Consider the following 17,385-nt stretch of genomic DNA (forward strand, 5'->3'; position numbering starts at 1 on the left):
CGGTTTCTTTACTGAAGTCCGATCGTGTTCTTTATATAACTGAAGGCTGATTACCTATTGCTGCCTTTTGGTATACAAAGGCTTGCCATGTCAAAAGTCGGAAAAGACCAGAAGGCAATCATGTCGTTCCAGATTTCGTTCTTTCGGTGTCGATAGCGCCAGGACAATAATGTGTAATTTAATTTCTTATGCGTTCCCATTTGTTAACGCGCGTGTTTTTCGCACATTCAGTTTCTGTTAGAGAACAAGTTATTTTGCATGCCTGCGTTGTTACCGGAAATGGAGACATTTCGCCTTATTGTCCTTCGTTTTATGATGGCACAGACAGTGATTTTGTGGTGGAACAATTATCGCGCGGTTCAGTTCATGTAGCTAAGCCAAAGCGCGAAACATGGCACACGAAAAAATAGGGGAGGGGCGTGGCACCAGTTCACACCATTCACTGAATTCACGCTTCTGGGTTATAGTTTGATGACGAAATGAGCGGTAAAAAATTATTCCACAATTATTTTTCTTAAACAGTTAAATCCTTGCTTCTTTGACTTGCCCCAGGGAATGTAATTTTCAGCAATGTAACATCAGTTAAAATCTAAGACATTTCATTGAATTCTCTCATGAATGAGCTATTTTTGTGAACATAGTTCTTGATCTAGATCTTACATTGAGGGGCCCGATAGTATCACCAGTTTCGTATATTATTATTTGTCCGTGGCTGTATGCGTATTTGGATGCATGTGTGTGTGTGTGTGTGGACGGGGGGAGGACGCCGGTATAAGAGGGATTGTGCAGTATGTTACATTTTCTAAAACATATCATTTTTCAGGTGTAAAATTAACTGCGTGAACTATAAGAAGCACAGCTAAAGATGCTGCAAACGTTACCCGATGTCATGGACTGGTACCCAAGAAAAGATGAGCAAATTTGTTGATGAAATCACGAGATCAAGTTTGTGAATCTTTTATGCTGATCGTCCAGTGTATATTTGTGACATTACATTGATCTGATTGATACATTTTGTTAACGAGTTAACGAGTAATGATGCTGTTAATAGCAATACTTTTACGGTGAACGGCCTTTAACATTCCAACAATGCCGGGGTCTTTGCTGCGAAACTTTGCACTTAACTGTGTGAAACTTTTACGGTCAACGGCCTGTAACATCCCAACAATGCCGGGGTCTTTGCTGCGAATGTTTGCACTTAACTGTGTGAAACTTTTACGGTGAACGGCCTGTAACATCCCAACAATGCCGGGGTCTTTGCTGCGAATGTTTGCACTTAACTGTGTGAAACTTTTACGGTGAACGGCCTGTAACATCCCAACAATGCCGGGGTCTTTGCTGCGAAACTTTACACTTAACTGTGTGAAACTTTTACGGTGAACGGCCTGTAACATCCCAACAATGCCGGGGTCTTTGCTGCGAATGTTTGCACTTAACTGTGTGAAACTTTTACGGTGAACGGCCTGTAACATCCCAACAATGCCGGGGTCTTTGCTGCGAAACTTTGCACTTAACTGTGTGAAACTTTTACGGTCAACGGCCTGTAACATCCCAACAATGCCGGGGTCTTTGCTGCGAAACTTTGCACTTAACTGTGTGAAACTTTTACGGTAAACGGCCTGTAACATCCCAACAATGCCGGGGTCTTTGCTGCGAAACTTTACACTTAACTGTGTGAAACTTTTACGGTCAACGGCCTGTAACATCCCAACAATGCCGGGGTCTTTGCTGCGAATGTTTGCACTTAACTGTGTGAAACTTTTACGGTCAACGGCCTGTAACATCCCAACAATGCCGGGGTCTTTGCTGCGAATGTTTGCACTTAACTGTGTGAAACTTTTACGGTCAACGGCCTGTAACATCCCAACAATGCCGGGGTCTTTGCTGCGAATGTTTGCACTTAACTGTGTGAAACTTTTACGGTCAACGGCCTGTAACATCCCAACAATGCCGGGGTCTTTGCTGCGAAACTTTGCACTTAACTGTGTGAAACTTTTACGGTCAACGGCCTGTAACATCCCAACAATGCCGGGGTCTTTGCTGCGAATGTTTGCACTTAACTGTGTGAAACTTTTACGGTGAACGGCCTGTAACATCCCAACAATGCCGGGGTCTTTGCTGCGAATGTTTGCACTTAACTGTGTGAAACTTTTACGGTGAACGGCCTGTAACATCCCAACAATGCCGGGGTCTTTGCTGCGAAACTTTACACTTAACTGTGTGAAACTTTTACGGTGAACGGCCTGTAACATCCCAACAATGCCGGGGTCTTTGCTGCGAATGTTTGCACTTAACTGTGTGAAACTTTTACGGTGAACGGCCTGTAACATCCCAACAATGCCGGGGTCTTTGCTGCGAAACTTTGCACTTAACTGTGTGAAACTTTTACGGTCAACGGCCTGTAACATCCCAACAATGCCGGGGTCTTTGCTGCGAAACTTTGCACTTAACTGTGTGAAACTTTTACGGTAAACGGCCTGTAACATCCCAACAATGCCGGGGTCTTTGCTGCGAAACTTTACACTTAACTGTGTGAAACTTTTACGGTCAACGGCCTGTAACATCCCAACAATGCCGGGGTCTTTGCTGCGAATGTTTGCACTTAACTGTGTGAAACTTTTACGGTCAACGGCCTGTAACATCCCAACAATGCCGGGGTCTTTGCTGCGAATGTTTGCACTTAACTGTGTGAAACTTTTACGGTCAACGGCCTGTAACATCCCAACAATGCCGGGGTCTTTGCTGCGAAACTTTGCACTTAACTGTGTGAAACTTTTACGGTCAACGGCCTGTAACATCCCAACAATGCCGGGGTCTTTGCTGCGAATGTTTGCACTTAACTGTGTGAAACTTTTACGGTGAACGGCCCATAACATCCTAACAATGCTGGGGTCTTTGCTGCGAAACTTTGCACTTAACGGTGTGAAACTTTTACGGTCAACGGCCTGTAACATCCCAACAATGCCGGGGTCTTTGCTGCGAAACTTTACACTTAACTGTGTGAAACTTTTACGGTAAACGGCCTGTAACATCCCAACAATGCCGGGGTCTTTGCTGCGAAACTTTGCACTTAACTGTGTGAAACTTTTACGGCGAACGGCCTGTAACATCCCAACAATGCCGGGGTCTTTGCTGCGAATGTTTGCACTTAACTGTGTGAAACTTTTACGGTGAACGGCCTGTAACATCCCAACAATGCCGGGGTCTTTGCTGCGAAACTTTGCACTTAACTGTGTGAAACTTTTACGGTGAACGGCCTGTAACATCCCAACAATGCCGGGGTCTTTGCTGCGAAACTTTGCACTTAACTGTGTGAAACTTTTACGGTGAACGGCCTGTAACATCCCAACAATGCCGGGGTCTTTGCTGCGAAACTTTGCACTTAACTGTGTGAAACTTTTACGGTCAACGGCCTGTAACATCCCAACAATGCCGGGGTCTTTGCTGCGAAACTTTACACTTAACTGTGTGAAACTTTTACGGTAAACGGCCTGTAACATCCCAACAATGCCGGGGTCTTTGCTGCGAAACTTTGCACTTAACTGTGTGAAACTTTTACGGTCAACGGCCTGTAACATCCCAACAATGCCGGGGTCTTTGCTGCGAAACTTTGCACTTAACTGTGTGAAACTTTTACGGTCAACGGCCTGTAACATCCCAACAATGCCGGGGTCTTTGCTGCGAAACTTTGCACTTAACTGTGTGAAACTTTTACGGTGAACGGCCCATAACATCCTAACAATGCTGGGGTCTTTGCTGCGAAACTTTGCACTTAACTGTGTGAAACTTTTACGGTGAACGGCTTTAAACATCCCTTCAATGGGTATTTATGAAATTTTTACGGCAAACTACCTCTAGGAATGTGAGTGTCTTTGGTTGTTTAGCTTTCAAGTTAAATTAATTTTGTGAAAGTTGTGTTGACAGTGCTTTGCAGTCTTGGTTAAGGCATGGATCAGTGACATGGACTGAGATGGATCACCAACATTCAAGGTATGTATTATCAAGATTTTTTTTACTCCTTTTATGATAAAGATTCTAATGTGGTTTATACACTTTTATCTCGCAATTCCAGAGTGGGAAGCTCAGAGAAGACAGTTGTCCAAAGAAAAAGAAAAACACGTTTTTCAATACTTTTGAGGTAAACATAGTGTTACTAATCAGCACTAAACCAGCTCCCTTTGGTTGTTTTAAGGAGCTGGCATAACCCTTTATTTTTCAAAAAAATCATTAGAAATAATTGTAAACTACTAAATCGGGGCAAACATATAAAGTGTGTTGCTGTTGTTGAAATTACAATCATTATTGGGCTAGCAATGTAGAAGTAAGGCCGATATGTAGTAGTAAAGGACTTCAATATTATTTTTTGTTCATTTCCCTTACAGCGTTATATAAAAGTAATTTTGCAACAGACATTTCTTTGGTGAAAGCAAGTTTGATCTGAATGTCTAGAAGGATTAGAGGGATCTTATTTTAAACATAAGTGTGAATCGTTTTATATGTCAGAACGTAAAGTGCCAAACTGTCACACGTATGCTGAACCTGGAAGGCATCTGAAGTATCGGAAAACAACGTGCTGGGAGACACCTTGTCCGATCCGCTTAAGACATAAATGGTAAGTTGTATTGTTTTTAAGTGATATAACATAATCAAAGTGTAGATTTTGCTCATAGCGGCAAAAATAACCACATATTGCTAATTTATCTCTAATAATAGTCAACAGACAATAGGCTGTTGAATAAAGGTCCTAAACAATGCGTTCGTTTTTAATCTAGGTCAAAACGCTGGCCAGAACATTTTTTCGCCTATAATTGCCTTGCTGGCATTTACAATGTTACCTTTTACTGCTGGCTGGCTACTTGGCTACTTGCCATTTTTCTAGCTCTGTATTCAAAATTTTCATTATGTCTGGCTGGGAGTTTTATGAAATAAAGTCGATCTTGCTAGCAGTGAAGAGCGGATATTTTTTTCCCAGGAAAGTTAATTATTAATGGTAATTGACGTGGGAGCACAGAATCAGTGCTTGGGAAGTCACATATTAAATTTCCAGTTAAAGTGTCGTTGGGTACTCCTGCGTAGTACACAGTGCAAACTATGGCCAGCAATACTTCATCCAGGTTGTTGTTAACATTATAGGCTATTGCACTTATCGTTATCACTAAATCACGAACAACAAGAACCAAAAGTCAACAAAATATGTGAAATATATGAAAATATGTAAAATTCGCCCGACGATGACCGAAGGCTCACGGTTATTTTGCTTCAAAACAATAATAAACTTTTCTCTTTACCCGAAATTTTTGCTTAAAAGTCGAAGTAATGTGTCTGCAACATCTTTCCATCCTCAATATAAAATGAAACGAAACGGATGGTTTACAAATAAAGGGAAATCGTGCGTAATCGAAACGCCATTTTCTCGCTTTGTGAAACGAGCCGCGAAGCGCAGTTTAAACCGGATGTGACGTCATTTTTTGTTGGATGATGCCTGTACGAAAATTTCAGGAGTCTTCCGCCCCGCCCCTGGTTCAGTCCTGTAAATGACGAATGTGATCAAAATATATTTTTCAATAAACTAACTTGGGAATATAACTCACTGTCCTGATTTACAAACAGATTCTAAAAACTAACATTAATTAAAATGAATGTTTAACAATAACAAACGAGAATCAGTTGTTTGCAGCTTCGAAATGAAAGTATATTGTGTAATACAGCTAGGAGTAGGAGTGACCATTATTCTCAAAATAAATTTTTGAAGTGAAATGCGTACGTCCAAAAATGTTTGCCACACTATCAAGTACACTCTTGATTAATGTAAAGATTATAAATAAAGATTCCCAGAATTAATATTAAGGGAAATATAGGCAATCAGTGTGGAGAAATTATAGTTTGAGAGTTTGTAATCAAGTCGAAGAATTGATTGCAGGATATTGTCGCAAAAGTACTTATGTCTAGAAACGCTCCGATTAACAAATTATGACGCAAACCCCAATTTTGACAGCCATTCAACGTAAAAAGATCAAACTGAACTAAAGTAATGAAAAATGTGAATAAAATCCAGTTTAAGCTGCTCCTATCCCACTAAAATAAGGTTGGTCACGCTTACTGAATGCGTGACTACCATCACGTGAACTGAGTGCGTGATATGTTCGTGTTAAATTTTATACTGTATTCAAATTTGGTCAGGCCGACGCTGCCACACTACGAATCTACACGCCTGGCAAGTTGGAACTTTCAACTCAGGACGCAAACCATGTCTGTCGTCGGGAAAAACTGGCAAACAACAAGACCCACCATCACAGAAAGAAGCAAGTTTATGTTCAACAACGATCTCTTCAGCGATGTGAAGTTTGTTATCAAAAGAGCCGATGACAAAAGTGGAAGTAAACAAGTGATTCCTGCTCACAGGTTTGTGCTGTCGATTCAGTCGATTAGCAGTCCTGTGTTTGAAGCCATGTTTCACAGTGAGCTGACGGAGACTACAGACTATATTGAACTGCCTGACTGTGAGTATGACAGCCTGTTGGAGCTGTTTCGTTACCTGTACAGTGATGAAGTGAACTTGAGTGAAAGTAATGTAATGGGAGTGTTGTATTTGGCGAAGTAATACATGGTGCCTTAACTGGCTGAGAAGTGCACGCAATATCTGCATCTAGTGTATTCCAATTCATGAATTGAAACATCGAGTCATTTTCGATTTTCTCCAAGAATTGCATTCCACTCTGTCCAGTTAATGTAGCTAATTAGATATGGATGTAAATAGTGTTCAAAATTGGTGAATAGCTATCTGCCACGTATAATAAAAAGTCTTTGTTACCTGAGTATCTCTCATTAGTCCTGTAATCCCTGTGTCCTCGATGTATCCTTGACCACCGAAACTCTCCAGACCCTCTAAGGTGACCTGCATGGACTGTCAAAGTACAGTCATTTACAAACATGAACACTACGCGTACTGCTATCTTTGCACGTGACGCGTGTAATCGCATGTGTATTCTAGAGACTTTCCCTGCTAGTCATGTGTTTTCTTAGACAATTTTCCCGCTGCTAACGTGTTTTCTAAGCAACTTTTCCCGCTATTCGCATTTTTCTAGACACTTTTCCCGCCATTCGCGTGTTTTCTGCGACAACTTTCCTTCCGCTTACGTGTTTTCCAAGCCACTTTTCCCGCTATTCACGTGCTTTCGTAGACATTTTTCCCGCCGCTTACGTGTTTTCTAATACACTTTTCTCGCTATTAACGTGTTTTCTTAGACACTTTTTCCGCCCTTCACGTGTTTTCTAGGACACTATTCCCGCCATTCACGTGTTTCCTTAGCAATTTTCCCGACAGTTGACTTGAAAGCCAATCAAATTGTCGTGTGTCTGTGACAATTTCATGATACCTGAAAAACATCTTTGACATTCAGACACTGAGAGCCACAACCTCTTTGATAAACCAAACAAACTCGAAACATGACCATTGATCGCCATTAGCAAGTCGTTGTGTAGCCACGAAAACAAGAGGAAATCGTTACTCTGATTGTTAAAACATCTAAGTTACAGAAGCGTTTGTTGTTGTTGTTGACATAACTACTCTATAAAGCCTAATTCACACTAGCGACATAACGACATAAGATAACAACATAAGAACTAAGTTATGTCGTTATGTCTGCATGTAGCCTGCGAGCACTAACCCTCTCCCCTCCCCCCTCCACCGCGAAGGCCGAAAAGAGCCTGAGCCCGCGAAGAGCCTTCTCGCAGGCTAGAGGGTATTATCCTGGAGGGGAGACTCCCCTATAAAAAGAACGCGGTGCTCGTCGTACCTTATGGGGAGTTTAGCCTCGAAAGATCCACAGCGAGAGCTTTCGCGGTACCTTTAAGGGTATTGAGTCAAAACAAGTATGACAGAAGATATTTGAAAATCAACTGAGTTTTAATTTTCTCTCAGAATTGGTACCTCTTAGGGGTTGAGGAAAATTTCAAGCCCTGCCCACAAAACAGGATCTTGGTACCTCATAGGGGCTCTTTTCAACTGATTTCCGACGAGCAGCCCCGTCCTTTTTTATGGGAGTCCACCCCGGGGGTATTATTTCTGCTGCAGTGTGAACATCCTGACATAATGACGTAGATCTACAATGTCTGCATGAAGGCTACCTTCAAACTGTGAGGAGGTAAAGTCGTGTAGGTGTTACCATTTGGGGCCCTTAGAAGCCTATTACATATTTCAGTGAGCACAAGCCGCAATATTGATTGAAAAGGTCGTTACCATCAGATCAACCAATCAGAACAAACCTGTAGTTGTTTCAGTCAATCAATCAAAATTGACGGCGTTTTCCCGCCCTTTGAGTCAGTTGCACGCTTTTATTTCGAACCCTGATTGGTTAACTGCTGCCTTTGATGTGATTGGTTAGATGTGACAAGCTCGGTTTTGATTCGCGATGGTCATTTTGAAAAATACTCTAGTTAGGGACCGTTCATTTTTTATGAGGGAGGGGGGGCTGGTGGGATTTGGGAAGCACCATTTAAAAATCGCATGACCCCCCCCTCAGCTTACCAATTTTTTCACATGGCCCCCCCTTATAGCGGTCATTTTTTGGGATGGCCCCCCCCCAAAAAAAAATTGAACAAAAAATATTTAGATTTCAACTTTTTTAATATTTCTCTATTATCCCCCTACTTCACGTTATTGTGCTCACTATGAAGACAATATTTACAATCTCTATACGACAGAGAGCTGTTGTTTAAAAAAACAAATCAAAAGAAAGAGAAGTCAATTTCGGATCTCCTAGTTATGGCTCGCCCTGAGCGTGTGGCATTTGGCCTCTCATTGGCATCTTCCTCATCTGAATTGATGAATGCAAGAATGACGTCACTTGAGTCATCTTCTCCCCCAGAGTCAATCGCATCACTGTTATACTCATCATTGTCACTTTCATCCCTTTCACTGCTGTCAGCACTTGCCCTGTTGTCATTTTGTGTCACTGTCCTGGCATTTCTCAGTGTTGGTTGGCCAGCTCTGAGAGGACTCTTCTGCTACAAGCATGAATGTCTTACAATTGCCTTTACTTTCTCACTCTTGCTGCTTTTCAAATGCTGCTTCAGCCCGTGGTGGTTTGAGTACTTGTTTAGTTCTGGAACACGTAGCTTTTTAGGCTTGGTTAGATCTTCGCACAACTCAGTCCAAGGATAATCCTCCTCCCTACTTAACTTTGCCTTTTCTTCTGCTCTCTTTTTCCTTTTAAATTCCAGCACTTCAAGATGCTGAAGATAATCCACCACAAACTTCGATTTGACAATAAACTTATCTGCAAATAGAGCAACGCTCTCTGGGTCAGATAAAACCAGCCTGCCACTTCCATGCTCTTTCTTCTTTATATTGTTAATCCAATCGGGGAAAGAGCGCATTACTACATGAGCATCGTGAAAGAGGCTCATTCCAAAATGCGCAATAATGGCGAAAGCGACGAGTCATTTAAGAAAAGGTTTACAGCTGAACGATCCAGGCAGTTTGACATCTTACAAGCAAAAGAAGCAATCTTTCTAAGTGCGGATGGCTGTTCAGAAAGGGCGAGTGAGTTTTCCATGCAAGGGTACCAGTTGAAGCCCAGTGATGGAAGAAAACTGAACTCCTCCATCAAAGAGCACAGAGCAATGGTGGAAAAGTTGAATGTCATATTGAAAGATGTAAAGGAACACGATTCCACACTCTTTCAGTCCAATGGGCTTGCTTTAAAGCAGGGCGAAGAATTTGCCTACAGTTTTAATGTAAAACAGATCAAATGTACAGAAGCTAAGTTGACGAAGGTCACGCAGGACATGGAAGCACTAGGAAATAAGAAGAGCAATTATAACAGCATATTCAAAGGCATACTCAAACAGCACATCAACAAAAGGAGAAGGAAAAAAGAAAACCGCGGAAAGTCAAATGAAAGAAAGAGGAAGCGGACTGAAAACAACGTCCAGCGAGTTTATGGAATCTGTGTTGGAAACCCGCTAGGAAATGATCTTCCAGAATGCCTTGTGTACCCTCCTAGAACGGCCGTCCCGGAAGAGTGTCTTAAAGTTGAGGATGTTGCCACGTCGATATTTAGAAGAGATGGGCCATACCTCGCACAGCTCTTGGAAGGAAATTATTTCACCAATGCTGCAAGAAGCAGAATCACCACCAACCTTGAGCGGGAAGTCAGAGATTATGTTTACACCTTCATGTACCCTGAAGAGTACACTCTGACGGAAAGCATTGCTGCTTCTTGCAGCATTGGTGAAAGAGACTCCCATAGCAGCGCAAGCGGCGACGAAGAACTCGACGACAGCGGAGATGAAGATGAGTGCCAGTGAAAGTTGCATTCGAAAATAACAGTGTTAAATACTTCTTTTCAGTAGCTACAAATGCTTTTTGTCACCAAACGTTTTTTTAAAGCAGAAGGAAAGTTTGTAATAAATTTGTATCCTGCCTTCTATGTTTATTCTACAGCAATTTTTTTGATATTCAAACATCATGCCATTTTAAAGTTTTACTAAAATATTTCACGTGACCCCCCCTTTTTCCCTTATTTTTTTGGGATGGCCCCCCCTCGAAAGCCATTTTTTTTCGCATGGCCCCCCCCCAAATCCCACCAGCCCCCCCTACCTTATAAAAAATGAACGGTCCCTTAGATTTGAAATCATGGAGTAACGTTAATACAAATCGTTGGATTCGAGCTACTGGTTAATATTTACGGTCACAGCGAAAAGCTCTTCCTGAGAACCTTATTTCCTTTTCAGCCGACTTCAAAATGGCAGTTACCAATTATGTTCAAAGCCAAACTGTTCCAAGGTTTGGAGTTAGTCGACGGTTTAGTATTTAGAGTTTTGCATCCGTGTATTCCTTGGAACTAAACAAAAGGTTCGAAACCTGGGTTAAACAAATGCAACGGTTTATAATTTAGAATACGACAATTTTCTTAGTATAATTCATATTCATATCCTTTTGGGTTAGAACAACGTGTACCTTGAAATTTAGCCCAAAAAAAAAATCAGCCTTTAGGTTGATTTTTACTGCTCTGCGTTAATTGGAATCCTCTCCATTTAAGTAACATTAACCCAGGCGTGAAAATAATTCTCCACCTGATCGAGAATTTTCTTAAGCGCGGACGCACCAAAGAGCTCTTAATACGGCAATGGGCTACTTGTCTCTGACCTGCGGGAATTTCTCCACGAAACGTTCGCGCTAAATTTTTGAAAAAAGTGTTGGTTATTCTCAAGAACTGTGCATGCGGCTTTTCATGTTCAAAGCGAACTACTGTTAGGACATTTGTATTATATGAGGAAAATAAAAAGATTTTTTGTGGAAAAAATGTTTTCTTTTCTGTAACCAGTCCTAATTGTTTAGTTCATTGTATGGCTGCGAGTGTCTACTTTCCTATTGTACTTCATGATGGGGAATATTCAAATGAAACGAAAGCAGCGATTGATTGCAGGCTAAAGTTTCCCATACCTTCAATGTGACGAGAATGCACCAAAGGCTATTTTCAATTGCAGCTCATCTCAGCTGCAACCTTTGCTGCCTTCCCTGTGCACATACATGGTTCTGATGTTCCAAGGAGAAATGTCGTGATCTGTTGATGTGTAACAAGAGGCCGTCGACATTGCAACTTCCACGTGGCTCATATCGCACTGCGTCATAATCTTTTGATGTGGAGACCCCGGCGAAGGGGACCCCCCACGTGAAAAGGACGGGGACGCCCGTCGTCTTGCTTAGGGTCGTAAATCGCGGATTTTGGTGTTAGGGTCTTCAGGACGATATGCCACTATTTTTAGCCGTCTTTTAGGGTTGCACTAGATAATAAAAAACGCTCTCATGTCCGTTTTTAAATCTTTTAAGGGTGAAACTTATGTCGAGCCACGCCAAGATTGGTACGCTTTAGGGGTTTAATTGAAATTTTCGGATTCTGATTGGTTAGCAATAATACGCGCACGTTTTAACCGACTATTGAAGTTAGAATTGTGTGAAAAAAAAAGAGTAACATTCAGCCGTGAACAGTTCTTAGTTGGTATATAGGTTGAGTGTTTACTCGGGTTTAAGAAGCCTACAACACCAGAGCTTTTCCCAGTTTCCGTAACAGGAAGAGTTTACGGGCGTATGGAATGTTAGTCCATTGCGGATTATCCCCCACCCGTTATGTCCGGTTTCCTTGACATTTCACCGGTACCTACTAATACTGCAGGCTGCATAGAGAGAGGCACTGTGAAACAAAAGCGTCTTAACAAAGAACACAGCACAATGACGCCAACACAGGCTCGAACCCAGACCGCTTGATGCGGAGTCCATCGCGCTAACCACGAGGTCAAGGTGCCTCTCTATTGGATAAAACTCTAATATAAAACTGGGTAGCCTAAAGGTAGAGGGCCTAGAACCCAACACTCTACTAAGACAACAAACAAATGATGATCAAAAGTAATTTCAATGGATTGGAAAGTGGGAAGGGTGTTCTCAGAGGGGGGATTGAGAGACGATGTGTGGAGGAAAAATTAACAAAATCTCTCCACAGTTCCAAGTAAAGTTACAAATTTTAATAACGAAAGATCTTTACATCTAATGAGAAAACATAAACTCCTTTACGTACAGTCTGCTCATACAGTAAAACTTCCTTGTGTGACCAGGTAAACAGTTTTCCAAAGTACTGAAACATTTCCAGTCAAATTTTAAAAATCATGAACTCCAGTCTGTTCACTAATCTGAGTATATTTACACCCTCTAATAGCACCTAGACTTGTCTTTAATAGGTTTCACTCTAGTATTGTACTATTCTTTTATTCTATACTGTTAATTAAGAAAAGTATTCAATCCCAGCATATAGGGGAATCGTTGTTTACAATATTTTGCGTCATTGGCATAAGTGATTCAGTTTCTGATCAAGATACAAAAATATTAGTTTTGAATGTTGAAAGGCAAAGATCAACTATCCCAAGAAATTTGAACGCGATGTATTGACTACCGGTCAAATTTCACCCAAATTTTACGGTAAGTTTCACAAGCTCTCTCTTTCGGATTACAGTTCCATTTAAATATTTAGTCTCAATTCGTCATAAAATTAGCAATAAAACACTTGCCTCCAAATTCGCGCTTGTGGATGACGCGAAAAGTGACATTGTGCGGTTACCAACAAGATTCAGGGGCACCCAACGACCGTTTTCTCTCAAATGCTTTTAAACGCTGTTTTAGGCTATCTGGAGTACTTTTAAAGCTCTGTGTGTTAATTTTAGGTTGCGCTAAAAAATTTTTATCTGTTCGGTTATTCTAGGGGAACTTGAGTATTCTCGAATTTATTAGGGCTTTTTTGTCCATTCCCCGAAAACCTTAGGTCTTATCGCCTTTCCGAAAATGATAGCTGACCTTTTTTCGGTACCCAAAACGACATTTTTTACAATTCGAAAGCAACAGACATTAAATTTCTCATATCACGAAAGTTCGAGGTGACAATTCTCTTCAGAAAATCAGAGGGGATTAAAGGCCTTCCGAACAGATAATTTACCGAAACGATCCGTTGGGTGCCCTTGAAGATTACACTCTCCCTAAAGAAAGTACTTTACAATATCAAGTTTCCCGACAAATTTGCTGTGTTTCCACATCACATAGCAGCCCTGTAAGTTCTTCAGGTTGTTTTACTCGAGTAAAGTGTACCATTGCGGCATTATTTGAAGTTTGTAGCCAAATAATTACACTTTACACAACAAAACCACTCATCGTGTTGTTTTAAATTCTGGATGTCCCTTCATGACTAGTGCCAAGTCACACGCCGAACTTTTCGCGTCATACGCGTTGTGTCTGAGATGCGTGAGGACCGGGGTCAAGTCCTGTTGACACCACCTAGAGAATTGTACCGCCCGCTTAGTATTTTTTCTGTATAGTTTAAACAATTAAACGTGAACGAGGGTGAGCTACAGCTAATCAACGAATGAGAGTTGCCGGGGAGTTTCTGTTCAGTTTTTATCGTTTCACCAGCATGAGGTCAAACGAGCTGAGCGGATTTAGTATTCTATCACATGTGGACACGGAACCTTCAGTGTTTTAAAACACCTACAAAATATTTATCATCCAACAGAATCTAATGCGTACCGAACCCACAGTTCACTACCACAGTAGCGTCAGCTGTAGTTAAAGGCACCCAGCTCAGACATTTTGGGGCTGATAACTAAACGTTCATTTCGAACAGAGAGTTAAAATTGTGTCAAAGTGGATCAGTACCACCTTAATTTAAACCAAATTATGGTTGCTCTAAACTCAAACATCTAACTCAAGCATCCAAGGTGAGTTAGCGAAAGCTGAACTCTCTTCTATGTTGCACAAACGTCACATCTTTCTGCCTGGAGTATTCTTGCAAACTGGCTGTACTAAGTGTCTGTGACAGAGCAAAAACTAATGTGGTAACCTGTGTCACAGAGAGCGTCTGTGTGTTGCCGTTGATAATCATGTGATTTTTTCTTTCCAAGAGGGCGGCTGTAACACAGGCTACTAAGACTGTCTACTAATGTGGCTTCATCCTACCTCTTAGCAGCCTCGATGTCATGTTCTTCGGTCTCTTCCCATGACGCATGCTCTATAAGCAAAGACGCTGACAAAAAGAGAAGGAAACACTTCAGATGATTTACACGTCAAATACGAATTGAATGCGAGCTTTGGATGTAAGCAGAGTAAGAGAAAGAGTGTAATGGCCACGGCTTCTGATCCCACAGGTGACAAGCGAACGACTGGGTCCAGTAAATATGGGTTATTGACCAATTGTGAGATCAAGATGGCTGGATATTGACCATGTTCTTTTTTTGCGTGTTTATGGACCGAGACGGAGTCGAGGTCCATAAACACGCAGGCCAATATCCAGCCGATATCCAGCCATCTTGACCGAACAAACTTGGTCAATAAAGGATTTATTACATGGTTTTCGAGGAAATTCTATTTCGACACCATTCCTACTCACTAGTGAGTCACGTGAGATATGTGCGAGTAGCCCGAGCGATAGGGGTGGCGAATGGTAAATGCGAGACTTTGCGAGACGGCGGGACAAGCATTTTTCTTTGCGAGCCCGAGACATTTTGACTTTTTAGATTGCAAGACCGAGACTTCAAAGTGTTTTGGGTGCGAGCGCGAGACAGTCAGACCCTTAAAATTCGAGCCCCAGATTTAGTTGAGAGCTAGAATGAGCTTTTACAGTCTTTAGCCAGCTTCTTGGAACTGACTGGAACTGGAAATGCGATTATGACACACTACGTTGTGATATCCTAGAGAGAAATATCTGTTTTTCTGGCGCCAAAACGGACGTTGCGGTAGGTTTTGTACCTTTTTGTGGAATTAAGACAATTAGGAGAAGTTAGGATTAACTTTTTCTCGGAAAATTTGTAAGTTGCTTCATTGAAATTCCATATCAAGTGAAGAGAAGACGTAATTTATAAAAACAGATAAAGGAACGAATTGGGACTTCGAGACCCTTAGCCTTGCGAAAAATCGAGACTGCGAGACATCTTCGTAGAAAAATCGAGACAGCGAGACGCACATAACCGCTAAAAAACGAGACTGCGAGACCCGTGAAATTCGACGAAAATTTTACGAGACCCAGGGCTTTTGAAGGACCATTCGCCACCCCTAGCGATCAGTTGCGCGCGTAATTCCAGAGCGGTCGGTCGCGTCTTTTGAAGTTCGTTAGTAATGGCGTATACGAACGAGCAAACACTTTCCACTGAGGACGCCCTCTTAAACGATGATCACGATCCTAAGGAGAAGACCCCAACAACTGCCCACCAGGATCCCATGTTCAGTATGCTTCAGAACGTCAACAAAACCCTCGGAGCGATGGCAGACTCGATCCTCAACATGAACCAGTCACTCAAGCGGATTCATCCCAGCAACACAGACGATCAACTCGACCCTAAACGGCAAAAATACAGTTCCAAAGACGAAATGAGCGCTTCTGATGGTTCAGATGATGATGGAGATGACTCGGACGCAGAACTTCAGGCCCTTTGTGGCACTGAAACCGACAAAACTTCCAAAGATAAACCACGTGCTCCACTCGAGCAAATCGACGGCGGCAATGACCCATTGTTGTCGGAAATCGCAGAAGATCTTCTCAGTGCAGACGAATCAGGTCCGGCTGCTGACAAACAACTGGCTGACTTTATTAACAACCTGTGGTCTAAGAAATTGCCAGACTCAAAACTAATGGATAAGTCGGCGAAATATTTACGCCCGGCGAACTGCGAGACTCTCGCAACACCACGGGTTAATCCCGAAATCTGGGATAAACTGAGCCACTCAGTAAAACAACAGGACCTCAGGTCCAGCTCAACCCAGAAAACGGTTGGTACTGCTGGCGCTGTACTGAGCAAATCCATTGAGCTGCTGCTACAAACGAAGAATTCGAAGCAGCCGAAGTCAGACTCTGACATTCAGAAACTTATAAAATTGAACACAGATGCGGTCGCTCTCCTAGGGCACGCACATGTCGACCTGTCCCACCGCCGCAGTGAGTCGATCAAACCGCATCTAAATAAAGATTATGCGGGCCTGTGTGCTTCGCATGTTCCACTAACAGCTCTGCTGTTCGGCAACGACCTGCAAACCCAGCTGAATAATATACGAGCATCCAACAGGGTAAGCACCACAGCAGTTGGGAGTCGCCCCCAAAACGTAAAGGGACACCCTTCACGAAACTATCAAAAATCTGATCGGCGAAGCAAGCCTTTTTTATCGAAAGGTCGTCAGTGGAACTCGAAGCCACCCCAAAAGCCCTTCTTCCGATCGCAGGACCAGGGGAAGAAGCCGCAATGATTTCCGCTGACACACTTGATGACTTAGAGGTAAATAATCTTTTGTTGTTTGAGACCCATATGAAACATTATTTTGTCAATAAGGTGCAAAGCTTCAAGGGTGGCCAACTGGTACGTTTCCTTGACAAATGGAAGGAAATAACTTCTGACTCAGAAGTCCTTAATTGTGTTAAGGGTCAGTATATTGAATTTTCCACACAGCCCACAAAGAACTTGGGCCTGAAAAGGAAAAAATTCAACATCAGTGACTCACTGGTTATAGAAGCTGAAATCCAAAAATTGCTTGACAAAGGTGTCATTGTACTCACCCAACATGAAAGTGGGGAATATATTTCGCCAATTTTTGTGGCAAATAAAAAAGATGGATCATATCGAATGATATTAAATTTGAAACGCTTTAACCAGCATGTTGATTACCAACATTTCAAAATGGACTCAGTCCGGACAGCAATTAGGCTCATTACCCCAAATTGCTACATGGCATCCATTGCTTTAAAGGACGCTTACTATTCGGTCCCCATTGCAAAGCCACATCAAAAGTACCTCAAAATTTGAATGGAACAACATGTAATTTAAGTTTACATGTTTCCCCAATGGTTTGGCTTTCTG

General features: G+C 42.0%; 3 protein-coding genes across 6 annotated transcripts in view; 2 read left to right on the plus strand and 1 right to left on the minus strand.

Annotated features, from left to right (window-relative positions):
- The first annotated feature begins 4,496 nt into the window (after nucleotides 1-4,496).
- LOC149097500 (uncharacterized) overlaps nucleotides 4,497-17,385 on the plus strand; it is a 100,130-nt gene continuing 87,241 nt past the window's right edge. Inside the window, exon 1 of the mRNA XM_089279341.1 lies at nucleotides 4,497-4,612. Within this exon, the coding sequence (XP_089135467.1) occupies nucleotides 4,497-4,612 (116 nt within the window). The remainder of the gene's footprint in view (nucleotides 4,613-17,385) is intronic.
- Nucleotides 6,871-17,385, minus strand: part of LOC110066908 (acyl-CoA dehydrogenase family member 11-like) — a 61,718-nt gene continuing 51,203 nt past the window's right edge. For 2 of the 4 annotated variants that reach the window (XM_089279325.1, XM_089279324.1), the window contains 2 exons: nucleotides 14,501-14,567; nucleotides 12,504-13,822 (listed from right to left, as the gene is read on the minus strand). In XM_089279325.1, the coding sequence (XP_089135451.1) occupies nucleotides 13,696-13,822; nucleotides 14,501-14,567 (194 nt within the window). In that variant the 3' untranslated portion in view covers nucleotides 12,504-13,695. Of the gene's footprint in view, nucleotides 6,905-12,503; nucleotides 13,823-14,500; nucleotides 14,568-17,385 lie in introns of those variants that run through there. The other 2 variants (XM_089279327.1, XM_089279326.1) reach the window with 2 other exon arrangements.
- LOC149097501 (uncharacterized) lies at nucleotides 15,656-16,784 on the plus strand. Its single transcript, XM_089279773.1, has one exon. It carries the CDS (start codon nucleotides 15,656-15,658, stop codon nucleotides 16,775-16,777), a length of 1,122 nt encoding a protein of 373 aa, XP_089135899.1. The 3' UTR covers nucleotides 16,778-16,784.

Source organism: Orbicella faveolata, unplaced genomic scaffold, assembly GCF_042242905.1.
Source record: "Orbicella faveolata isolate gen_17 unplaced genomic scaffold, um_ofav_v1 contig_47, whole genome shotgun sequence".
Lineage (NCBI taxonomy): Eukaryota > Metazoa > Cnidaria > Anthozoa > Scleractinia > Merulinidae > Orbicella > Orbicella faveolata.

Bases quoted from the DNA above. Each gene is read 5' to 3' on its own strand.
- LOC149097501 (XM_089279773.1), top strand. From the start codon at position 15,656: ATGGCGTATACGAACGAGCAAACACTTTCCACTGAGGACGCCCTCTTA.